At 34.4% G+C, this 13,081-nt stretch overlaps 1 protein-coding gene across 2 annotated transcripts in view; it reads left to right on the top strand.

Moving 5' to 3' along the window:
* The first annotated feature begins 7,678 nt into the window (after positions 1-7,678).
* The window catches only part of LOC114121488 (zinc finger protein 395-like), a 32,693-nt gene continuing 27,290 nt past the window's right edge, over positions 7,679-13,081 (top strand). For both annotated transcript variants that reach the window (XM_050202759.1, XM_050202758.1), the window contains exons 1-2: positions 7,679-8,594; positions 10,682-10,839. In XM_050202759.1, the coding sequence (XP_050058716.1) occupies positions 8,220-8,594; positions 10,682-10,839 (533 nt within the window). In that variant the 5' untranslated portion in view covers positions 7,679-8,219. The remainder of the gene's footprint in view (positions 8,595-10,681; positions 10,840-13,081) is intronic.

Below are 13,081 nucleotides of genomic sequence, written 5' to 3'. Positions count from 1 at the left end.
ATTAATAATATACATCATTATATAAATATGAATTAATTATAACATTATGATACATATAATATACAATATGCATGAAATGTTTTTGACAATAATTAGTTCAACTTATTGTATTACTAATAGAAAATCAAATTATCTACTAATAGCTTATTGTTAAAACATTTTAATGAAATAAATTATAAAATATCTTTATAAGTAGAAGAGGCTGATACCTTAGAATTTCCGCATGCGACTTAATAATAATCATTTAATGTTATTTTTTTGTTGAATTTGGTTGTTTTATTTATTGAAGTTATGCTAAGATATTTAAAAATTATAATATCTGTTATGTTGTTACGTACTAAATTCAGAGTTATACTTATATTTCGAAAATTTTATAATATTCCTGATCAAAATCAATATACATTGTAGTATAAATCGAATTTTAACCGTGTATATAATAATGCATGTTCATACAGTTTTTTAAACAAATACAATATTTTAAGCACAAAATCACTTTTTAAAATTTATATCGTTTGAAAATATTATTGAGTAAGTACTCGAGGTACAATTTTATAACTATATTTACCGATAATCGGGCACGCCTACAACGAAATTTCCGAATAAGATTATTTCTTTATGAAAGTATAATGTCAATACTCTAATAAGTTTCAAATTATTACTGTTATTACCTAAATACATTTGATTTATGACGAAACATAAACATGCTGAAAATTAGTTGCAAATTAATTTGGTTTGTAGTAGTACTGCTACTGAATATATTATGATAAAAACATTAAACGTAAATGGACCGTGTATAGATAATCAGCGCAGGTCTTACCAAAATCCATTTAAAAAAACAAATTTAATATCGAACGAAAATTTTAATTATACAGTTTAGTACATAGTATTATGTAGTTTATAAAACTATAGGTGACACTATAATTATGCACACATATTGCTTATATTGGTTATTACAATATAATTGCATATTGTACCTACTTACTGTAGGTACCTGCTTATACACAAGTCGGACGACGGCGGACGGACACGTGTTATATATTAAATAAATAATAAACATTGTAATACGCGGTGATTATATAACATATTATAATATAATATAAAAACAGGATTTTGCATGTATGGCATATTAATATTTTTGTAAGCAATTACATGCAGTATAAATGGATTTTTATCGATCACACATAAATAAATAAAATGGTAAATTTTTATTTTATATATTTTGGGTGCAAGTGCATTATTTCCATAAAAAACGCATGTTTTTACGAATTACCTATACATTTAAATTATTAATTTTATTATACAAGTATTATACGTCAGGATGCTTCGTTATAATTCACAATATTTTATGCAGACAATTTCGAACATTTTAATAATGTTGTTAAAAATCTACAAAAAACTTATGTTATAAGCATTAAAAACAACAGTAAAAAAATTCTTATTTAATAAAATATAATTAACGATTTAACTTAATATATTAAAATACATTTTTCGACTATTGTTAAAAGTATTTAAAAACTCGAGACTTTGGTTTTACTACTTACTTATGAATGTATGTATTATAAATGTTTTAAAAAGTTACAAATTTTATTAATATTCTTTTTGAAAATAAAAATAGTGTATTAATTAAAAATAAATGTTTTGAAACTAATATTATTAATAAACATAAAAGCTTGCTAATTTTAAAAGAAATTTCTAAAATACATCAAAGCGAGAACTTCAAGAGTTCTTCTATCCAAAATTTTTCCTCGTAATATTCTCGAATTTTAAATATGCACCAATAACAAGCGAATACAAATCATCGTTATGGAAAATATTATTGCTACTTATTATTAGTTGAAAAACAATTAAATCATATACATTTTTCATCACATTCATACAATATATTGTTTATAATGTTGTAGTTAATTGATATAGGTAATCATTTTTCTTCATTAATTTTTTGTTTTTATAACTCTACAATAGGTAAATAAACAGCTGTAATATTTACAAAATATTATGCATATTTTGTCTTTTTTAGCGCACATTTGAAACATTTTAATTTTTAAGTGAATATTTTATAATTTAAAATGGATATAAATCCGGTATTTAATTATACACGTACATATCGAACTCAGCTAGGGTTCAGTTTTTCAAAAACTATTTTTATGAGGAAATTATTTATGTTTAATATTTATTATTATTTAATATAAATTTACTTCTTCATGTAGGTACCACTACTGTAATACCTTGACTAATAAGTACCTTTTATCAACGAAAAACCCTAATTAAAAAATTCTATTTTCGAGGAAGAATTACGTAAACACTCAATTATTATTCAATTATAATAATACTGAAGGATACACCAAAGGAGGATGTGACCAAATTCGTCGAAAAGTTCATTGTATTAGAATATTATTTTGCAATTATATACCTATATTTATAAACGGACGAATACAGTGTCACAATATAATAATTTTATTATTATAATAACTAATAACAACAAGTTTGGTATATAATAATGTAACGCACCACAACCACGGTAATAATAATATTATTATTGCCGTGTGGCATCATTACACATTATGGTAAAGTCAGTCGAAACGCATAGGGCGGGCGGCGGCTCGCGTAAACAAACAACAACGGAAAACGACGCGTAATAAAAATAATACGCGAATGTTTGTTGGCGGCGTGGCCCATTCGTGCGAAACGTAAGCAGCAGCGACAACGTTGAGCCAGCAGAACTCGACAGCGCGCGCGCGTGCGGATATTGGCGAAGCGCGATGGCGGCTGTTCGCAGATCAAGCGGCGTAAGGGTCATGGGGCGGCGGTGTAGGGACGCTAAAAATATTACGCAGTAAGCGAAATGATGGATAAAAAAACTTTCGCCGGTGGTACCGAGCGTCGTCGCCGTCGTCGTCGTCGTCCAAGTCGGTTACGTCACGGCGGCGGCGCGCCACGATAATAGTGTACAATAATTATCGTGTCGGCGACATTAGGCGCGCTGCACAACGTTTTCACCGTGCGAACCGCCGACGACGACGCCGCCACCGTTTCGCGCTAGAGACCGGCCGGCCGGCCGGCTTACGTGGGCAGTGCGGCGCGGATCGGCGCGCGGGCTGGCGTACCTGCGGTAAGCGCGTGCGCGCGAGTCCGTATGTGCGCCGTGCGCGCGCCGAGTCGATGCCGAAGTGGGTCAACCAATGTAAACACGGTACCGAGGTCACCGCAGACTCCCCTCGCGCCCGGCCGCGTTTGCCGGTCGTGCTGAAAGTTGTGTTTACGCGTGTCAGCTGAGCTGCCATCGAGGGCCGGCCGGCCGGCGAAGCGCGCATCATAATAATATATGTGTATAGAGAAAAATATAATACGAACGCACGACCGACCGACCGGCGCAACAACATTTTTGGCGTCGTTATTTACCGCTTAACATTATATTGTTAAAATTCTCGCTGCACACAATATATAACGATACACATACTATTATAAATTGTATTATGTACCTACGTCATGCCGCGATCCGTTTTAAAAGGCGATGGTCGCCTTTTGTGGTAAAGTGAACACGACATTTTCACTTTCTATATAGGTACCGACTCTCTGCCAACGACAATAATCTTAAAAGTTTACAATGTACATTTTTGTACTTCGTCTGTTTCGTTTATGTACACGACCCATCTCGGTTTACCATATATTATTATTATATTAAAAAATAATATTATCGTTGCCGTGGCTCTTTTGACCCGTTTGCAAATCACATAAAAACCCGGTCACGACGGACATTTTGCTCTCGCTCTGACCGCGAAAAGTGGGTCATTCCGGTGCTCGGTCTTACATCTATTTACTATTACGTTGCTCGGCACTGTGTGCATGTTTATACACATTATATTATATATATATAATATATATATATACAATATACTACACAGATGTAATACTATTTAGTGTACATATATAGTAAACACGTAAAAACGAATTTATATATTGTACGCGGATTGTGTGTCGATATCGATAGGTATTTATAAATATTTTATTATAAATTAATATAATTGAATCAAAGATAACCGTGAAGAAAACATTTTGAACATCCTTAAATCCAAAGTTTGTTCACTGTTGCGTATCAATTAAATATTTTTATAGATTATTATTGGTTTGTATTTATCATATACAAACATTATATTTGTTGATATCAAACACATAAATACATAATTACAAAAATATCTTTGAAGACGTATATGATTCTCTTTTATTCTCACAATATTGTAATACGTAGGTTAACGCCTTAACGGTACACATAATTTTATATCACCATCACAGCGATCATAATTTTAAATACTAAAATACTTTTATAGATTTAAATTAGAACTCAAAATGACTCGGAGAAGGTTATTCTCTCCAACTTCCCTTCCTATAAAATCTGATAGTTATTTTTATTAAATGCATATTATGCAATGTGCATACTGCATTCATCAATATCCCATACATGTATCATACATTATTACGTGTACGAATATCGAACGATAATAAACGCGATCGATGTATGCGAACAATAAATTAATAACGAGATGTAGGTACCATATAACGTACCCAAAAAATCAAAACAAAACAAACTACTGCGCAAAATATTCTAACATTCAAGTTTCTTCGCTCACGCTATAAGTATTATGTAAAAAATATATTATTATTGTGTTTGTGTAGACATAATAATATAATATATCGCGGATCCAATGAAAACGTGTTGGACGCAGTGACGACCACAGTGTGTATTAAAATATATCGTACAGATACCGTATATACCGTATTGTTGCGTGAGCTTGAACTAATCTGTGTACCTATACTGACGTTTACCGCTTACCAAAGGTTGCATCATTATTAAAAAAATGATTTTTATTAGACATAAAAGAAATGACAAAATTTTATAACGATATCTCTTAATGGCTTATTCTTGGATCGTTGTATTTTGCGTGTTAATTACATATAATTGTTACTTATATTATTGCAAAAATAATATAATTCTACGTGCGCGTTAGACCTGTTGTGTACAAATCTGTTGTTCAAACACTAAGACACAGCAATGTTTCTATAAAATGTATAAAATTACTCTGTTTTTGTTCGATGCGGGGTAAACGAGATTCCAAATGAGAATTTTTCCAGCAAAATCTAACACTATACCAATAGGTAATAGCCTTAGAATGTTTGTTACGCGAACCGTGTAATATCATGTATAATAATATATTGTATGTGTATAGTGCTTTTAAAATCAGTAACACAATGAGCATTGTCGATGCAATATAACGATATATATGGGTTGCGTGTCGTTGATGGAAAGCTTTAAGACAAAAAAAAAAAAAAATACAAAATTATTTTCAAAGCCACATTGTATTGTTGGGTTTCACCTTAATTTGGGTGGGGACTTAATTACACCTTATACTACGGGTTCAAAGCGCATTACAAAAATACAATCGTTAAAAGCATAGATTTAGATTGTTTCCGAGGTGTAAATGTTGAAATAAATTAGTAGCATAAACTATATTGGCTATATCTAAAATAAAATAAATATTATTTTAGTTTATTTTTCGTTTTTTTTTCTGTTGAATAATTCTACCATGATAAATATCAGAAAAGAAGAATCGCGAGATGATTATTTTATTTTTTCTATTACATTATATGAACAAGGATAAATTATGCTAGACTAATGGCAATGCCAAAAGTCAAAACATTAAAAACATCAATCATTATTTTATCAGCTATTGTCAAATGTCAATGCGAAAACCGTGTTGTATCTTTTTATTATTATCTATCGTCGTATCTACATGTATTTATTTTTTACTTGATTTAATTTGGTTAACCATGATAAATTTTAATAATTATTAAGTTTGTGTATCAACCTATCTACTTAAGTATAGGATTTGGATGTTTTAAAATATTATTGTATTATAAAATAGATGCATTAGTCTGTTTGGAGGAGTGCTATTACGTTATAGGTGGAGTTTTAAATTAAATATTCATTGAATTAACATTTTATTTTATTTACATATCATACGTAAATGCAAATGTATGTCTATTATTAAAAATTATTCTTTCTATTTTATTTATATTTAGTTTTTAAAAATCACTATATTATATATAACTTATAGTTTTTTTTTCTTATTACAATACAATTTTTTTTAAATACAATGATTAGTACAGAGTATAGGCTAAAATAATTATTTAATTTTACAGTTTTTAATTGTAATGATTTCCTTTTTTTTATAAAAGAATCATACAAAAATAATGATAGATGTGTATTATATTGTATTGAATCAGATTTTTAAAAAATTGTTTCAATTGTTGAATAGGAGAATAATTTTATAATTATGAGGGTCTACAGAAATACACACAATATAGCTGATAATAACATTTAAGAGACCTAAATAATATATAACATAATTTATCATAGTATATAGTGAACATTTTTAACCAGTCAACTTTATTTAAAATATGTTAAGTACACAAGTTTTTTTTTATCTTGACAACCTTTTACTTTTCACAAAAATTAATGAAATTATGCATTCTCTTATATTTTATATTATGGCGTGATGTTCGGTATTGTAGCATTGTAAGTTGCAACATTGAATATAAACGTTAAAAAGTAATATACTATAGTAATATTACTACCAGTAACTGAATAGGTACGTTGAAAAATTAATCTAAATTCAAACTTTTTATTATTTTTGCTTGTTTCTCATGCATTATTTCTCAAGCAAAGTTATAATTAAGCATAACTATTTGTTTAAGTAACTAATTATTGGATTATAATTATTTTGATCCAAATATAGTAATATTATAACATAGGTAATTAAAAATGTACAATAACAGAAATTCGATTGTATCGTAACACAATCTAATATTTTCTTTATTAATTTTCTAGTTGATTTTCTAGAAAGATGTTTTTTGGTAAGTATATTTTTAGTCTAGGTAAAGCTCTTTTGATTTTATTTAGATTGTTGTGGTAGTTTGTTTATTGGTTAATTATCCATTGTTGATAGCCGATAGGTAGGGCAATCCAGTGCGATTGTGCAATTGTTTACCTTGCATAAACCAGGGGGCTTTAAGTGTTATTCTCAGATATATAATTTATTAATATGTCATGCTCCCGCCTGCAACCTATATAAATATTATATTATTACGTGTTATGCAGAATGCATTTTTATACATAATGCACCTATATAATATAACAGTAATATTGTTATTATTATGTTGTACGTTAGTAACTTACATACATAATAAATTAGTGTATTACATAAAAATAGTACAATACATAATAATTATTATTATTATTGTTGGAAATACCAATGACGACGCAAATAAAAAATAAGCCTTCTTTAATAAGAGAGTGATGACGTCATTAATATGTGAACCGAAAGCGTAATATTTGTAATATTATGCCGGCTGCGGTAGCGCTTGCGACTGAATCAAAAGCCAATACAGACTTGTGGACAATAGAAAAATGTCGAATTTATATTTCATGGAAAAACGTCAGAAAATCGGTGTTGATTTCCTTTGTGAACGAGAAGCGGATTCAGGATGCGCGTCGTAATAATAATAATAGAGAACGACTGTGGAACGCAAAACCGGGTCGATAGGGTACGGTAAATTGGTATCACTGCGCGGATACCGGCAACCGGCATTGTCAGCTGTGGCGTTGAACATTTGTGCCAAACCACGTACATAGTTCCGTTTTACGCCTTGCCGAAGCCGGTAGTCCTTCGCTGTTCGACAGTTTGGCACTTCGGCCTTAAATCGCCGATTGTTGATTATTGTTGTCGTCGTCGTTTTCCCCGTTGACCGGGTGTGTTCTGTGTGAAATCGAATTCGCAAATATAATACATTCGCGCGAAAACAATTTTAAAAAAATCGCCGCTCAAAAACTTTATCGTTTTTCTCACGAAACGAATCGGTGTTATTTTAAAATCGCAAATATAAATTAATTACTCTTTTAATATATAACATTTATTATTTACATAGTTTTTTTTTCTCTAATATTTTTCTGATCGATCAAAATGTGTTGTTACAATTTCGCGATCCGGTACGACGGCGGGGTGAGTGTCGACTGACGTTGGGACGAGAGTGACACGGGTACACGTACTTTTTTCGTATTTAATTTTCCCCGTCCGTTTCTGTAGATCGCGCGTTAGCGCGACAACCGATATCGATTAATCACGTCGTACCACACCGCCAAGCTGGACGCTTCGTTCGCGATCCCGATGCGGCAAAGGAACGGGTTGATCGCTGGCGCCGGTAAACGGCTGGCCAAGCGGTCCATAATAGGGACGCGCGTTTGCGCGCCGTCCGGCGACGACGGCAAACTTTGTGCCGGTATCATCGCCGCGGTCAAGACGGCCGCGGACGGTTCCGAGACCGGATATTCGATTAGGTTCGACGACGGGACTGGCGGCCGGCGCGAGTACAGGGCCACCGAGCTGGTCGGCCCCGGTTTCCAGACGCTGTCCGACCTCCGACTGATGGCCGGTCAGAGGGTGTACATCACGTTCAACGGTCGCGAGATATCCGGTGACGTGGTCGTCCACAGACCGGACACGGAAGAAGTGCGCGTTTCCATCATGCCGCACGGGCACGAGGTGAGTGTATACCTACGCAAATAACGGATATTAAAATATTGTTTATTGTGTTTGTGATGCTATTTTTAAAACGTAAATCATCATCCACTTTGCACAATACCCACGGCGATGACGTAAAAAGTCGTTTACGCAGGTGTGCGGTGTAAAGTACGATCGTATTACCGAGTGGAAGCGATCCGACTCGTGGAGCCGTTAGCGGTTTGCGCCGTACGGGCGGCGAGACGGGCCGTGTCGTTTGGCGCCAAAACGGATGTGTTTTCTTTCAGTCTCGGTCGCTCCCCCCGGCCCGCTACCACTGCCCGTCGTACTTGTTGCCGGCCGGCGCGGGTGCACGGCTGACCGTGCGATTTTAATGCGTCCCGTGCTTATTAACGAGTGACGACCGAGTCGGCTTATTGCGATATCGTATCCTACGCGTCGTTACGTCCTGCACGCGGAACTCCGGAACATTCGTGGCCTGCATACGCAGCAGTTTTCCGCGTAGGCACGCCAATTTCACCGGGTTGGCGGCGGTTACGATATATGCATATTATGCGCGGGCGACACGGTTGCCAACCTACCGTCGAGGCCGGCCGGTCGGGATCAGCGTTTGTCGTTTTTTAAAATATTCATACAAAGTTATCCGTCGGGCGGGACCCGATAGGTAGGTACGCGTCGAACCGTACACGGTCGAGGAATCTCTTTCTCTACCGTGGTACCCGCACAGCTGGCAAGTGGTATAGCAGCTGTTCAACGCGGTCGAAACCCCCCGTTTATGGAATTTCGGTTTTTCAATCCCTTCGACGCCCGCAGACGTCGTCCGGTTACGGCAGCATAACTGTTGTTTTTGACGACGTGTCAACGTTTCGAGTTTAAGACCACAACGGGATGACCGGGTTTTCCGAGAATCGTAGATTCCAAATAGTACCTATTCTCGTCATTTTGTGTAGGTGACTTGTTCCGGAAACTTTTCTCGAGCTAATGTTGAAATATTATGTTATTTAAATAATAATTATTATAATGTTTATGATTTTATATTTATTTAAATGTGCCGTCCGCGGATCGCTGCGGGTTCCGTTCACTGCGCAGTTGAAACCTGTTGGGTGAACGGGATGCAGCACGGGGGGTGGGGCTCCTAAGGCTCCTTACTTTCTACCTAATTTTTATTATTATTATTATTTTTACATCACAAGTTGACGTCGCGGTGTGCGTATAACAATAATAATTTAATATATACAATAAAATATACCTTTCTCCTAATGTACGCGAGCGGTGCGCGACATTCCGTTGCAACGATTTGGCGAAAGGACATCGTAATTGCGTCAAACCCATCCCCCCTCACAACGCCTCCGCAACACGCTCCTGTGCACCGCTTGGTGGCTTAAAACTCATAACCACAATTAGCTCATACGCGGGGATGCCTAGTTTACAGAGGTGGGAAAAGTTTATAGATAGCGCACGTTATCGAAACTTGAGCAATAAACTATGTGCATATTTACTATTTTATTATGATTAACCGATTAGAAGGTACTATATATTTATGTGATTATTATTATTATTTATTAATATATATACATATATATATATTTAACAAACAATAATGCACAATTGCGTTGTGCTTGACCTTGACTTTGCCGCGGCGTGTGCGCGACCGATATCGCAGGCTTGATTTACAATCCGGGTCATCGAGTCGGGCCAGGGAAAATCGCATAAACCATACTTGTGCATTTTCTTGTAATTTGCATCATTGTGGTAACCAGTAGCAAGTATGAAAAAAATGTCTAACCTTGAGTTTAAATATAAACAGCCACTGAAAACACTTCTCATTTTACTTCCTTATAATTTTATGAAAAATAAAATTATTTCATGTGTATGAACTTTGAGACTTAGGTGTGTGTGTAAGAATGCATTTCACCGATTTCACAAGGAAACGAACCGGTCTCGCGGGCGGAGTGAAAGCATTGCTACTATTTTATAAGATAATTAAATGTGAGGTGGTACATAATCACCGGTGGTTACCAGAAAATGATGCGTTTTTGATTATAGCCACCCCCGACCTTCCCTGAATGCAATATTTTTTTAACCAATATTAAACCTTTTTTTTATAGGGGTCCATCGAAGTAATAAAGAAATTGGATGACGTTCGCGTGTTAGAGTCCAGGAAGTCAGCTCGTTTAATGGACCAAGATACAGATTTCGCTAGGTTGGCAGACATGTCGGACAGGAAACGTAGTTCATCCTCTCAGAATGCTGTTGAAATCAGCGGGTAAGTTTTTATTAGTAAAAAATAAGCTAGATTATCATTTCTTAATTGATTTTTCGTATTAATATTACGTTGTGGTTTGATACATATATACAATATATATCTTCTTTTTTCTTTTAACCTTTGGTTGGTTGATAATATTACAATAGGGCTTAACGACTTGAGTAAATAAAGTTCTTTTAGGCATTTATATGTTTATTATGGTTCTGTATGGTTCGATAGCCGCGTTATAATGAGGACAACATAATACATTCGTAGATAACGCCAAGATAAAAAATATACATATAGGTTTAGATGAAGACAATAGAACAGTTCAATAGCCCGAAAATATCGTTAAATATAATAATTGTAATAGAGTACAATATTTCATTTCTGAGTTCTGTCGGTCATATAAACGAAAGGTGCCAGGATCCCTGACACTCGTTTGAGGCATGATGAATTTACACTTATTTAGTATTTACTATTTTGGCACGGTGTCGTATTTGTTAATCAGGCATCAGTTTTCATTATAAATAGAAAATTATTGATGGTATAGCAGTTGTATGATAGTATATTTTAGGTATTCAAGTATAAAAAAATAAAATTGTTTTTCCTTATTGAATAATAATAAAAATAGTCCAGTAGTAGTATATAGTGTCGTAAATATAAAATGTAAACATGAAAATGTTTTGATAGACCGTGCAAATGTGTGGGCTTATCGTACGAATTTGATATATCATTTTTCGTATGTTGTATGATATTATTTATACATGTGTTATATGCTACAATAATAATAATATTAATATGAGTGAAAAAGGATAACACAAAAGGAAGGGGCGAGTGACACGAAAATGAAAACGATCTGCTCTGCAGGCAGTGACGGTATTTGGCACGGTGATTTCTCTCGTTATACAGCCGGGTTGTTGGTCTTAAATTTATTTCTTCACTGAATTCTTATCTTGATGTGCGTGGGACGAAGAAAAATATTTTACGTTTTCAAATTAGTTTCCGTCGCATCCAGTCGGCTTTTGATATACTCTGTTACTTGGCGCATATATGCATATTATTAATATTCGCTTTTACTTGAACGGGCGAGTTACTAGTATATAAAATGTGCATTGATAGAGTTCCGGTTCTAAGACTGCATAATTTTTCGTTTAAAACATTATATCCCGTTCTCCGACATTGATTGCACGTCGATCTCACAGAATCCGCGTAAGTGTATATTGATATGATAGAATACGCCCAAACGATATAAACGCGACGTAATATGTTGTGATTGCAAATAGGTATACATAGTACACGCTTCTGTATATTTTAAATGGTGGCCCCCCCTTCGCATGATGCAAATTGTGTCCGGGAGACCTTGTTGTGTGTTCCATCGTAAAACCGTATTTTAGATTATTAAAACATGCGTATATTTTGGGCGGTGACTGGTGACACGGAGAGGAGGTGTACAGTAACGAAAAAAAACATAATAAAAAGAAATAGCGGCCCTCGGATCAGCTGGTTTTTTTTTATTCAAGGTCGGTTGACATACGGACGACCTTGCCATGTTGCCGATGTGCTATTGCTGTAAGCCGGTAAATCATTTAGAACCGGTGCACTGTCAGTACTTGTGTCGCAAATATATATTCATATAAAGCGTTGTAGTAAATATAGCGTTATACAGTACATCATGTCATCATAAATATACTCTATATAGGTTCACACATGCCGTATACGGTAGGCCATCGTATCGTAAAAGGTCCGCGTCCTTGTCGTAGCCCGTGGTCCATTAAATAATGTACCAGTCGATTCAATAATTGATCAGTGTGTTTTGTTGACGAATTATTTTATACAACAACAAAAAAAAATAAATTGCACATACAATATATGTACAAAAAAAAAATGTAACGAAGTTTTAATTACCTGTAGATATTTACTTATGCTATAATTCGAATTTATTTATTGCATATATAGTATAAACTTAAATATATGTATTCAGCGGTGACGCGAAGATAAAATTCGATCATTATTTTAGATCATTTTAAAGACATTTTTTTTTTAAATATAAATACCAATCGCAATGTTGAGTGAAAAAATAAACTGTACCCTAGGTCGCGGCCTTTATATGACCAGTGTTATGAAATCTGGTTATTTCACTGCATGCATACACGTACATGAATTAAAAACAATCAAGTTCAATACGATTTCGCAAGGTTGTTGGCGTCGCAGGTGCATGGAGTGCGAACACGACAAGATTTTTAAAGAATATGTACGTACA

Source organism: Aphis gossypii, chromosome 3 (genome assembly GCF_020184175.1).
Source record: "Aphis gossypii isolate Hap1 chromosome 3, ASM2018417v2, whole genome shotgun sequence".
NCBI lineage: Eukaryota > Metazoa > Arthropoda > Insecta > Hemiptera > Aphididae > Aphis > Aphis gossypii.
The sequence above is the reverse complement of the archived record's forward strand: the minus strand, read 5'-3'. Positions and strand labels throughout refer to the sequence as shown.